General features: G+C 43.5%; 1 protein-coding gene across 1 annotated transcript in view; it reads right to left on the bottom strand.

Moving 5' to 3' along the window:
* gtpbp4 (GTP binding protein 4) overlaps positions 1-13,165 on the bottom strand; it is a 29,576-nt gene extending 16,411 nt beyond the window's left edge. Inside the window, exons 1-5 of the mRNA XM_033044785.1 lie at positions 13,038-13,165; positions 7,423-7,593; positions 2,946-3,049; positions 1,610-1,746; positions 568-668 (exon numbers count right to left, since the gene is read on the bottom strand). Of these exons, the coding sequence (XP_032900676.1) occupies positions 568-668; positions 1,610-1,746; positions 2,946-3,049; positions 7,423-7,593; positions 13,038-13,085 (561 nt within the window). The 5' untranslated portion in view covers positions 13,086-13,165. The remainder of the gene's footprint in view (positions 1-567; positions 669-1,609; positions 1,747-2,945; positions 3,050-7,422; positions 7,594-13,037) is intronic.
* Between the last annotated feature and the right edge of the window lie 844 nt (positions 13,166-14,009).

Genomic DNA, 14,009 nt, shown 5'->3' with positions numbered 1-14,009 from the left:
GCAAAACAGCAAATGAATATGCTCAGCTAAAAGTGAAATTTGTGAATGCTATTTTCTAACTTGTTGGAAATCTACCAACCGACCAAACTAAATTGCTTTTTTTTTTTTTTCATGTCGCAAGAATAGAAGAGGATTTTCTGCTGGGATACAAGGCTGGAGAGGAATGCAGAGTTCACACCTGCTAGCATGTGGCTGCATGTAGCAGGTGTGAACAATAAGGAGCAGTCATTCCTATCCAATGAGATCCAACGTTAAAATAAATCTGGCTGGGGTACAAATATCTTCACTTAACCTTCGAAAATGTCTTTAACTGCTCCCACTTAGGATAAAAGTGGAGGTCAAACTTAGAGGGACAGAGTTACCTTGGGAATAATTTAACTATTGCTTTGAACAATAGACAAATTAATAATCATCAAATTTAAGCAGCTTTTCAAATACTACAAAGCATTTACCAATTAGCACCATGGACATTCTACATTTTAAGTTAACAATTTGCTAATGTAATTGTACTTTGTTGCCAATACAAACATGTTTAATAAATGATGAATTCACTTTTAAAGCACACACCTTATTGATAAAGCTGGATTTTCCTACATTCGGGTACCCGCAGAGTAACAGAGTTCTTGTGTTAGGATCAATGGATGGAAGGCGAGAAAGATGCTGTCGCACTGAAATAAATATTAATGCACTTTACAGAAACTGAAGTACTGAACATTCTTATCACAAAAGTACGCACAAACGCTCAGAAAAGCAAACAAACCCATCCTATTAATGACGAGAATCTGGATCAGAAGCAATTACTTTTTAACATATGAAATTTAAGTATATTTAATGAAAGATGTCAATACATTTATTGACATTAATCTTCAAAATGTGGGCACCGCATCAAGATAATTTCAACTGCATGTCTGGGGGTTGTAGACTTTATTCATTTACTTCACTTCAAAAACCTCTGTTACACTATTATAATTATAATGAGCAAGTGAATCAACAATGGGTTGCTTTTGTGAATGTTTTTTGAAACAATGGAGTTCACAGAAAAATATAGTTTTAATAATATCATATCAAATATCATATTTGATGCGAGTTTGAGCTTTTTACAATAATTATTTTCAAGAGCAAGAGTTGATGAATTTCAATATGCGGTTAAGAGAAAAGCAACTCTCTTCTGCTCTTCAAACATTGCCGCAGGATACTTGAAAACGATGTCAACAGGCAAACAGGATAAAAGAAATTTGCATCTCATGCAAAATGGAGGAGAATGTTAAGGTGGAGCTCGCCTTAGATGACAAAGAGTTATCTGTACCAAACACCATGAACAGGAGATTCAAACTGACGTGAACATTATAGACAACTACTGCTGGTTGGGTGTCCATATTAACTACGGTACATATTAATAACTGGGACAAAGAACTACAGTACATATTAACAACTGGGACAAAGTGATGGCAAGGAAATTTCTCCAAGGCATTAAACCAATAAAGTCAGCTTATATTTATTCCAAAAATGTTGAAGTACATATGGTAGAAAACTTAATGTCATCACAAAAACATCTACACAAAAAGATCATAAACAGTAATAAACAAGTACCTGAAGGTCTGGCACTTACCCTGTTCTAAATACTCCAAACTTTGTTTCTGTCGTTTGATGATAGTGCACATACGGCCTAGTGCCGCACGCTTCAGCTGTTTACAACGATACAGTGAGTCACCATATTTCATCAAACGTAAATAGTCCTTAGCGACACTAGTTGAAAAACAGATTTGTAGTTTAGGCTCAGTTAAATGTGTATAGTATAATCAAAAACTAATCGGCAGAATTCCTGAATTAGAAGAATTTTTTTTTGACAGAACTAGTATCAATTTTAATTATCAAACACACATTTGATAAAGAGGGAAAAATAACAAAAAATAATCTGCACTACTCCAAAAGCCTTGTGTGGTGTGGCATAACAGTTCAGTTACTGGAGCAGCACCCAGTGGATTGTATTATTGATACCGAGACACAAAATAAAATTTCACAATGGCAACTGACATCCAGAAATTAAATAAAGTTTGTAATTTTAAAAATGTGCCAATAATGATCATCATGATTACTTTTAATTGTCCCTTAAAACAGCCTGGGAGAACACTTAGTTCTGGGAATGGCCAGAATGATAATAAATGGAAGTGCTGCCAGTGATGTCAACATCCCACAAACAGGCAGATTAAACAGCTAAATATACACAGAATCACAAGCTTAGAATAAGTAAATCACCATCATACTGTTGCTTTTTCTTAAATGTTTTGCAGACTGTAATAGTAACAAAACCATCATCGCAACTGAAAAGCAGTTTTAGTTCTATATACACCACAAAAACATCCAGGCTGTAATTTTGTTAATTATGTTTGCAGTACTTGGGTTAACTTACTCATTATGCTTTTTACATACTTTCCCCTCCAATTAACCTACAATAGCCCACCCTTTACCAACCACAAAAGGTTGCATTAACCAGGTTTTAATTGTCCTGCTTGGAAAACTCATTCCCAAAATAGATAAATGTGGCATGCAGCAAAGTTAACTCCTGACATGTCATTTAATCAAATATTACGTTAATCAATGGAAGAATTACTTTAAAGAATACATTTGATTTTAACTTCCTTTTAAAATAACCATGATCAACTCTGTCACAACTATTAGACCATATGGAAAGCTACTTAACCTCAATTTAGTTGCTTGAATAGGAAAGACAGACAATTGTGTATTTATTAAGGTGCAAAGCCCCGCAATGCAATAATGCAAAGTCAGTTGAATTAGGGAATGAATCTTTGCTCAACACTCAAATTGCAAGACAGCACTGTTCCACTGCATATCCAAGTACTTCAGTTTCCAATTATCGAGTATATGAAATTTAAAACCATTGCAATTCATCTTGCATGATGGAAGGATATAGATATAGATCTTACTTGTCAATAAGGTTCTTTGCGATGTTTATCTGCCCCAGTGCCAGCTTGTAGTGATCTTTGTCATACAACACGTTCATCAAGTCAGCATAGAAAGGGTGTACATCCTACAGGGAAAGATTATTTTTTATTACAATTCCTGACGCGTTCTTTGAAATAGCTGCTATAAATGATTCACATATTTTAAGTTATTTGATATACAGACATTTCATGCTATTGATCACATTTTTAACAGTGAATTTTTCAGGTTGAAAATTAAATTCTTGAATTTTAGCACCTTTATTAAGCCAATTGTATCATTGTATTGGCTGCATAAAAAAATCAATTGGTAACAAAAATAAATTTATTTTGACATTTTACTTCATTAGCATTATCAAAAGTAATCTCCAATTAACTACAGGATTAAAATAGCATTAACAGTAATGATTCAAGTTCAAGTTCAAGTGAGTTTATTGTCATGTGTCCCTGTATAGGACAATGAAATTCTTGCTTTGCTTAAGCACACAGAAAATAGTAGGCATTTACTACAAAACAGATAAATGTGTCCATATACCATGATATAAATATATACACACATGAATAAATAAACTGGTAAAGTGCAAATAACAGAAAGTGGTTATTAATAATCAGAGTTTTGTCCGAGCCAGGGTTAATAGCCTGATGGCTGAGGGGAAGTAGCTATTCCTGAATCTGGTTGTTGCAGTCTTCAGGCTCCTGTACCTTCTACCTGAAGGTAGCAGGGAGATGAGTGTGTGGCCAGGATGGTGTGGGTCTTTGATGATACTGCCAGCCTTTTTGAGGCAGCGACTGCGATAAATCCCCTCGATGGAAGGAAGGTCAGAGCCGATGATGGACTGGGTAGTGTTTACTACTTTTTGTAGTCTTTTCCTCTCCAGGGCGCTCAAATTGCCGAACCAAGCCACGATGCAACCGGTCAGTATGCTCTCGACTGTGCACCTGTAGAAGTTAGAGAGAGTCTTCCTTGACAATCCGACTCTCCGTAATCTTCTCAGGAAGTAGAGGCGCTGATGAGCTTTTTTGATAATTGCGTTAGTGTTCTCGGACCAGGAAAGATCTTCAGAGATGTGCACGCCCAGGAATTTGAAGTTCTTGACGCTTTCAACCATCGACCCGTTGATATAAATGGGGCTGTGGGTCCCCCTCCTACTTCTTCCAAAGTCCACAATCAGTTCCTTGGTTTTGCTGGTGTTGAGGGCCAGGTTATTGCGCTGGCACCATATGGACAGTTGCTCGATCTCTCTTCTATATTCTGACTCATCCCCATCAGTGATACGCCCCACAATAGTGGTGTCGTCAGCGAACTTGATGATGGAGTTCGCACTGTGGTTCGCTACGCAGTCATGGGTATAGAGTGAGTACAGCAGAGGGCTGAGCACGCAGCCTTGAGGTGCTCCCGTGCTGATTGTTATCGAGGCTGACACATTTCCACCAATACGAACAGACTGTGGTCTGTGGATGAGGAAGTCGAGGATCCAGTTGCAGAGGGATGCGCAGAGACCCAGTTCTGCGAGTTTGGTAACCAGTTTGGAGGGGATGATTGTGTTAAATGCCGAGCTGTAATCAATGAATAACAGCCTGACATATGAGTTTTTGTTGTCCAAGTGGTCCAGTGCGGAGTGGAGGGCCAGCGAGATCGCATCCACCGTTGATCTGTTGTGGCGGTACGCGAACTGCAGTGGGTCCAGGTTTTTGTCGAGGTAGGAGTTGATTTGCTCCATGATCAACCTCTCAAAGCACTTCATCACCGTTAGTGCCACTGGTCGATAGTCATTGAGGCACGTCACCTTACTCTTCTTGGGCACCGGTATAATTGATGCCCTTTTAAAGCAGGTGGGGACCTCAGACCTCAGAAGTGAGAGGTTGAAAATGTCCGTTAAAACTCCCGCCAGTTGGTCCGCACAGGTTTTTAGAACACGACCGGGTATACCATCAGGACCAGGTGCTTTTCGGGGGTTCACCCCTCTGAAGGATTTCCTGACATCGGCCTCTGTGACTGAGACTGAAATGCCATCACAGCGAATGTAAATGCATGTCCTTATTTTAAGAGAAGACAAACTAAAAATGTATATTGAGATATTGAATAATGCAGGGAACAGATCCCTGAAAAAATGGACACAATGCAACTCGAGCATTAAATCTTTTGAAAACTAAAACGGGTGGGAAGAGGGCGGGGGATGAGTAGAGGGGGGAAATAAGGACCTGCTGCCAGGATATTGGCCTTATTTCATAATGATGGCTAAAACACAATATTATGCCATTTATAGTCTGATTAAAAATCTTTGCACTGCTATCCCACTTTGTGTTAACCTCACAGAGTATTGACTCATCATAGTGTTTCTGGCACCACAGTCTGAACAAGATAGCTAATCCCGTCATATTTTAATCCACCCACAGGTTGTGTACCTAAGTAGTGGGAACGCGATACCAATCTCTGCTCTCCACACTATTGCTTATATTCTGACATGAACCCCTGCCTCTCTCACTGTGCGCAAGGATCTCAGCGAACGTTCCTGTCTTCACTGACGGTCCCATAGCAATGAATCACCAAAACCCATTGTTGCCTCAGAGAAATCTCTGGGACAGGGAGAGATGGGCAGTCAAACAAAGAGGGTAATGGGCCTGTCCCACTAAGGTGATTTTTTTCGGCGACTGCCATAGTCATAACAGGTCACCAAAAAACCGGCAACTGAACCCCCAACGTCATTGTCTGCGACAATGTCTACAACAACCTACCACCAAGTCGACGTCAAGCTACACACAACCGGCGACCCATTCATACGTCCACCTACGACAAGGTAAGACAATTCAGTCGCTGGTACCTGTCGCTGGTTGACTTAAGTAGTCGCCAATGGGATTCACGGAAGTCAGCTCCGGCAACAACCTATGTCACCTGGCGACAACCTACGTCATCTTGGTGACAACCAACATCATCCCGGCGACAACCTATGACAGCACCTGCGTCAATGGCATCAAGCCAACAGTGGCTGAAAAGTTTTGAACATTTCAAAATCCAGCGGCGACCAGAAAAACGCTACGATTCTTTGAGCGACTGAGGAGACTACTCACGACAATACAGGAGACACCCTGGCGACCATGTGGCAACAGCCTAGTCGCCTGTAGTCACCTAAAAAATCGCCCAAGTGGGACAGGCCCTTACAAACAGCAGAAATGGCGATTGCAAGCTCCGCCACATTCAAGAGAATGTGATATAGACACCATAGGCCCGGAGCAGTCTGTCAACATATAGAGCTCACAGTATCCAACAATCTGCTTAAGGTGCAATCACAAGCTCCATGGCAGCATTGTGCAACCGTAGCACTTTCTCTAACCCACCCTCTCCGGCAGCCTCTCAACACCGAACTGTGGAATGTTTCATTGTTGTGAGAGTGCCAGTGGAAGGCAGAGGTCTCAAATAGGTTCACAGCATAGAAATGTGGAGAGTTACCATTATGTAGTGTGACAGTGAGGCAGGCTACTGCAAAGTTGAAACATACGTAATATTAATTAAAGCTTGTAACCATGAACCATCAAAACTATGTAAATGGCCTCCATCTGTGCTGTTTTCACACAGGCTCCATATGCATAAAACATTGCACTTCAAACATTACGCCTGACACAGAAACGGCCTTCTGCTCCAATTTTGGGACAAATCCTTAAGTTTGGGTTAAGGGTCCAGAAAAATATACCTGTTTCGCTCCTGGAATGACGGGCTACATTTACATGGGATTGGAATTGCTCTGGTGCTGCTTATGTGCTCTCTGCTTGGTCTCCTGTGACAGAGCACAGAAGCCATTTGGCACATCAACCACTCTTTCAAACAGTGGTCCTATGGTCTCCCCCCATGGGTCTGTAACCATTTCCTCTTCAAGCAATTAACAACTTCCCTCTCAAAAAGGGACTGTAGAGTTTAGATACCTGCCCCTAATCAAATATTACATAAATTAGATAAAGGAGCAAATATCCCTATGTCTGAGTATGCGGAATTATCCTGTGCTGTTTTTCTTGACTTGCAGGAACTAAACACAGAATTTTGTGCATCCAGTATTCACCCTCCCAACAGTTTGAAAGGAAAACTTCAGAAGAAAAAAAAGATCTCAATACTCATATAATTATCTTTAATTTACCACATAAATATGTACTTAATAACTACTTAACTATATGCAACATTGTTAGGAATGTTCAGAAATATTTCATCCTCAGAGCTCCCAAAATTAGGTCATCTAATCAAGAACAACCAATTATTCTACTTGACAACCAGCAAATATTTAACATACTGTGGTTTAGGCTCCAACCACTAAATTACGTCATGACTATAACATACTAAATTCCATAGCTGCATATGTAAGAAAATAAGTGCTTACAATTTATTCAGAATTAATTGAAATGTATTTGTATCTGCAGACAATAACATATAGCACAAATATGCCAAATTTAACACTTCCCACAATGAATGACTTACGTCAAGTTTTGGAAATTCAGTTAGAATCTCGGAAAGACGATCATGATAATTTTGCTGTGTGAACTTGATCTTTCGCATGTAAAAGTGACGAATTCTGTTGATTTGATAATTTTTGTGAATCACAGTTGGAGTCTTGCGTTGGGTTTTTGACAATGTCAGGTCAATGAAATCCTGATGCGAGGAAAGAAAAGAAAGTTTGACAAACAGCCGCTATTCCAATCCAAAAGACAATATTCTACATGTTTGAGCCATAAATCTACTTGTAATAACATGCTGAGAAGCTCCTTTGATAGATTATAGCAGTGTTAAATTTAATCCATGTGGTACTTGAATGTCACATTAACATTATCAGATGTTTTATTTACAACATTTTTTGACTTTTCAAATGGATCCACTACATCATTATATTTTCAACAGCGCAGGACTAAGTAGGAATATATTTTGAATGATTAAAGCAAATTGTACGCTGCCTCACGTTCTAAATATTATATTCAAGAACTTCTCCCATGGGACATCATCTGCTTCAAATCAGAGCGGAATAAAATTCAAATCAGTGGAAGGGAATTTACAAAATTGGAGGCTGCCATTTCACCCATCAAATTTCTCTCTGCCTCCCCTTCTGGCAGCAAATCCTATTGGTCCTTCCAGGTGGAAAGAAAACGTAGACACTCCCCACCCCCAAAATACATCTACCGAGTACTTTAAATCTATGCTCATGCTTTCTGAATGCTCTGCTAATGGAAATAGGCCTTCCCTATTAATTCACGTTTGTAGACACTTTAATTTAAAAAAGACACCAACTCATCCAATCTTTCCGCAGAGCAACAATGTTCCAGTTCTTGTAGCCATCAGGCGATGCAGGTTAATATCGTTTCAGCATCCCAAGTGGGAAATCTTGTTGTGCATGTCCATAGGAATGTAATGGTAGCAATAGCACGGGTAAGTACAACGGTGAATAACGTTTTTAGAATGCTGGCATTCATGGCAATAAACAAAGTCATGATACAACCTTATGAATGTTGGTTCAACCGCAGCTGAAGTATTGTGTGCAGCTGTGATCTCTAGGAGGCAGGTATTTTGCAACATTTTATACTAGTTTAGAGATACAGCACAAAAACAGGCCCCTAGGTCCACCGAGTCCACACCGACCAGCGTACCCCACACACTAACACTATTCAGAAGAGTCTCGACCTTAAGAGTCTCGTCACCCATTTCATCTATCCAGTCGATGCTGCCTGTCTCACTGAGTTACACCAGCATTTTGTGTCTATCTTCAATTTAAACCAACATCTGCAATTCCTTCCTACCTACAACCTACAAATCTGTACGGCTTTAGAGTGTGCGAGAAAGCCCACGGGGTCACAGGGTGAATGTACAAACCCCATACAAACAGCACTAGTAGTTAGGATGGAACCCGGGTCTCTAGCTCTGTGAGGCAGCAACTCTACCACTGCGCCATGAAATTATTAAAATGTCTGATCCATTAAAAGTCATTGTGCAATAAGCAAGTTCGGTATTCCGAAAAACGCAATGAATCATGGGATTTGTCCCTGCCAACCATAGCCATATGTTTTGGTCTTGCCCTAAGCTAGCAGCCTTTTGGAGGAGTGCTTTCGACTTGATAAGCAGAGCCTACGGCCAGACTATTCCTCCAAACCCACTGTCAGCCATTTTCGGTACCCCTCCCAACACCAACCTCTCTGTTGCGATGAAACGGGTTCTAGCTTTTACAACCTTGTTAGCCCGGAGACTGATCTTGCTTAACTGGAGGCTCACCTGTCCCCCGACACACGCCCGCTGGATTAAGGAGGTGCTTTACAATTTAAAGCTTGAAAAACTTAGGTTCTCTCTCAAAGGCTCTACCAAGACATTCCTAGATACATGGAACCCTTTCTTGGAACTTGTTAACTCTCTCAACTTGTCCCCGGACTCGGAAGAGGACTGAGTGCTCTCCACCATTGTTCTGCTCTACTGCAGCTGCTCTCCCCTTAACCCCCCCCCCCCCCCCACTTATTTATTTAATTACTTACTTATTTACTGTTATTAGTGACCCTCTTTTTTTTTTCCTTTTTTAAAGTACTTTTTGTTTTGTTTATCTTACCATATTTGTGTGGATGTGTATGTGTGTGAGTGTTGTTTGTCCCCGTTTGGTTCCGACCTGATTCGGGTGGGTTGAAGGTGGGTACGGGTAAGGGCTTTGAGGGTCGCCTACATACTGTTGCACAATTATGCCTTGACTGTCACTGTCTGTTATCATTATATGTATGCAAATTGCTGTGAAATTCAAATAAAAAGATTAAAATCATTCATGGGATTTGTCAAAGGACATTCGCGATAAAGAAAAAGCGAACGAAGAGCTAGCTGTATAAACTGTGTATAAATTCTTATCTTAATCATAATTTATGTGTAAAAATATATTTAATCTGAGGGACGGAGGTGCCAGGTAGCGGGAGAGCAGGGTGTAACAGTGAGAGCGAGGGGGCAGATGCGAGTGGGAGACAGGGGGAGAGACTGGACCAGCTGCGCGCACACAGACCGGTGCCTCATCAGCAGCCAGGATCGAACCCGGGTCTCCGGCGCCGCAAGCGCTGCCGAACTGCCACTGGACCGTCTCCCCCCTCCCTCTCCGAGTGTCCCATCCCGAGAGATGTCCGGGGCGATCCCAGACCGACGGGACACGGGCCCAGAGCAGCAACGCCCCAGGCCAACAGCCAGCGCGGAGAAGTGCCAACCCCAGCTCAACTCCACCTGCCCCGCCGGACCAACCGACAGCCCCGGACCGACGGGACACCGTTCTGGAGCAGCAGCGGCCACAGGCCCACAGCCAGCGCAGAGAAGAAACGGCAACTCCAGCCCAACCCCGCTCCAACTCCCGAGGAACCCACTCCCCGAAGGGCCGGGGGCCACCAGTCGCACCCCCCCCCCCCCCACCCACCCACCCGATGCCGGCGAAAGCCGACCACTGGCCATCAACGGGGGCACACACAAAATGCTGCATCAACTCAGCGGGACAGGCAGCATCCCCGGAGAAAAGGAATGGGTGACGTTTCAGGTCGAGACCATTCTCAGAAGATGTTGCCTGACCCGCCAAGCCACCGCAACACCCCGTGTGCGTCCCCGCCGATGACCAGCGCTCGGCCCCTCCCAGCACCGAGGGGGCAAACCGACAGCCACTGGACAAGCCGAGAGGCGCAGCCGATGGTCCCCGACCCGCCCAGGAGCTGGAGCACAGCCGAGTCGGAGCCTGCGACTCCCTCCGCGCTGGCTGCAAGCCCAGGGCCGCCACTGCTCCGGGCCGGCGCCCCGCAGCCCAGGGTCATCCCCGACACCCCTGGACATGGACAGGATACCCAGGAGGGGACGGGGACGTCCCAGCAACAATTTAACAGCGCCCGCAGCTCCGGAGACACGGGCCCGGCCCCAACCACGGACGAAACGCAGGCATGCACACACACAGCAGCACAGCTGTGGGGAATGTTTATCGCAAGTGACCTATGACCTGCGCATGCGCAGTCGGAATACCGAACTCACTTATAGGGGGGTTGCACGTAAGGTCATCGGGTCAAAGGGCGTAACGCACGGAGTAGCCCAATCCATCTGGAGGGCATGACAGCCTCCGGTATACACTGTTATACGCATACTTTCTTACCTGTTAAAAACCACCGTAATGGTCGATTTTTGCGCTGTAAATAATTGTGGAAATCAGGGTAACTGTGAATTCAGAATTCCAAAAGTGAGGTGAAATGATGGTAGAGAGAAGCGACAGCTGAAGGGACAACAACAGCTAAAGTGGTTGGCGAACATTGGCAGATATCAAAATTGAAAATATTGGGAATTATCACGTTTGCTCACTGCATTTCATCAACAGTAAGGCATTATTTGTGTTTTTTCTTGATTCCTTTGGTATCTAAAAAGTTTCAGAAATGATAAATCTGGCTGTAAAATTTTAAAATCTCCCGTGGTTCTCAGGTGGGTTTTTACATGCGAATACAAAAAAAGGTCTGAAGCTAAATTTTTCATTTAAAAAATCTCCAGACTTACAAGTGGTGTGTGGAAAAGTAAGTTTTCTATCATTATGCTATTGAGGTGTACATTTTGGCAAATAATAAAATGACCTGACAGCTTAAACACCCACTCCCTTTCAAAGATATTGTCAATTTGCTGAGGTTGATTATGTCCAATTAACAGATAATTATGCCATTCCTTGGCTTGCATCTGAGTAAAATCTAAGTCTAATTGAGTATAGAAGCTGGGATGTAATGTTAAAATTGTACAAGGCATTGGTGAGACCAAATCTGGAGCATGGTGTACAATTTTGGTCGCCCAATTATAGGAAGGATGTCAACAAAATAGAGAGTACAGAGGAGATTTACTAGAATGTTGCCTGGGTTTCAACAACTAAGTTACAGAGATAGGTTGAATAAGTTAGGTCTTTATTCTCTGGAGCGCAGAAGGTTAAGGGGGGGACTTGATAGAGGTCTTTAAAATGATGAGAGGGATAGACAGAGTTGAAGTGATCAAGCTTTTCCCTTTGAGAATAGGGAAGATTCAAACAAGAGGACATGACTTCAGAATTAAGGGACAGAAGTTTAGGGGTAACATGAGGGGGAACTTCTTTACAGAGAGTGGTGAATCTCTGGAACTCCCTGCCACAGAGGGTAGTCGAGGCCAGTTCATTGGCTATATTTAAGAGGGAGTTAGATGTGGGCCTTGTGGCTAAGGGGATCAGAGGGTATGGAGAGAAGGCAGGTACGGGATACTGAGTTGGATGATCAGCCACGATTATATTGAATGGCGGTGCAGGCTCGAAGGGCCGAATGGCCTACTCCTGCACCTAATTTCTATGTTTTTATGTTTACTCAGAGAGTGGTAGCGGTGTGGAATGAGCTTCCAGTGGAAGTGGTGCCGGCAGGTTAGTTGGTATCATTTAAAAATAAATTGGATAGGCATATGGATGAGAAGGGAATGGAGGGTTATGGTATGAGTGCAGGCAGGTGGGACTAAGGGAAAAAAGTTGTTCGGCACGGACTTGTAGGGCCGAGATGGCCTGTTTCCGTGCTGTAATTGTTATATGGTTATATGGTTATAAGTCAAAACCCAGGTATGGTTTGCGATTTTTTTTTAATGATAAAAATGCTCACCATATCCTCGCCGACCATTAAAAAACATCTATCTATATTATATGTATATATATATTATATGTATATATCTATATTATATGTCTGTGTAGGAAGGAACTGCAGATGCTGGTTTACATCGAAATGCATGTAACTCAGGCAGCATCTGTGAAGAGAAGGAATGGGTGACGTTTCGGATCGAGAACCCGAGTTACTCCAGCATGTTGTGTCTATCTTATATTATATCTATCTAAGATCTGATTCAAATTACAATGGAATATATGCAACGTGTTGTTGCTGCTGAACGGGGCCGCCCGGACCTCGGGGAAGACACACGTGTGCGGAGCCTGGCAGCTCAGGCCCGGCGCCCCCGGGACAGACAGACAGACAGACAGAGCCGCCGCCGCTCTCCCCCGTCCCGTTGCCATGCCAGGCCATGCCAGGCCACTCCGCGCCTCACCCACCCCACCTTCCCTTCCCCTGCCCGCGGAGCCGCACCTTGGCACTCGGCACCACCGTGATCTTCTTGAAGTTGTACAACGCCATGGCCGCTCCGCTCCACTCAGCTCCACGCGTCCGCTCCCTCAACCCGCCGGGGCCGCCGGGAAGGCGAGCGACACCCGCTGGTCCTCCCAGACTCCGGAAAACTAGCGCCGCGGTCCTGCCCCGCGGCCGATGTTGGAAGTGCAGCCTGACCCGCTGAGTTGTCCCAGCAGGTACAGCAGCATCTATGGAGCGAAGGAAATAGGCAACGTTTCGGGACCCATGTGTTCTGCGAAGTGAATCTAGGGATTGTGTGGAAAAAAAGATGATTCAAAATTCAGTCTGAAGAAGGTGTTCCAACCCGAAACGTCACCTATTCCTTTTCTCCAGAGATGCCGCATGACCGGCTGAATTGTTCCAGCATACAAAAATGCTGGAGAAACTCAGCGGGTGCAGCAGTATCTATGGAGCGAAGGAAATCGGCAACGTTTCGGGCCGAAGGGTTTCAGCCCGAAACGTTGCCTATTTCCTTCGCTCCATAGATGCTGCTGCACCCGCTGAGTTTCTCCAGCATTTTTGTGTACCTTCGATTTTCCAGCATTTGCAGTTCCTTCTTGAACAACGAGCTGTTCCAGCACTTTGTTCACAAGTTCTAGGAGTACAAGCAGACCATTCAACCCATCGAGTCTACTCCGCCATTCAATCATGGCTGATCTCTGCCATTTTCTAATCCCAAATTTCCTGCCTTCTCCCCATAACTCTTGACACCCGTTCTAATCAAGAATTTGTCTATCTCTGCCTTAAAAATTTCCACTGACTTGGCCTCCACAGCCCTCTGTGGCATTGAGTTCCACAGATTAACTACCGTCTGACTAAAGAAGTTCCTCATCACCTCCTTTCTAAAAGAGCGCTCTTTAATTCTGAGGCTATGACTTCTGGTCTTCGACTCTCCCATCAGTGGAAACATCCTTTCCACATCCACTCTAT

Source organism: Amblyraja radiata, chromosome 2 (assembly GCF_010909765.2).
Source record: "Amblyraja radiata isolate CabotCenter1 chromosome 2, sAmbRad1.1.pri, whole genome shotgun sequence".
Classification (NCBI taxonomy): Eukaryota; Metazoa; Chordata; class Chondrichthyes; order Rajiformes; family Rajidae; genus Amblyraja; species Amblyraja radiata.
This window is presented reverse-complemented; position numbering and strand designations above follow the sequence as displayed.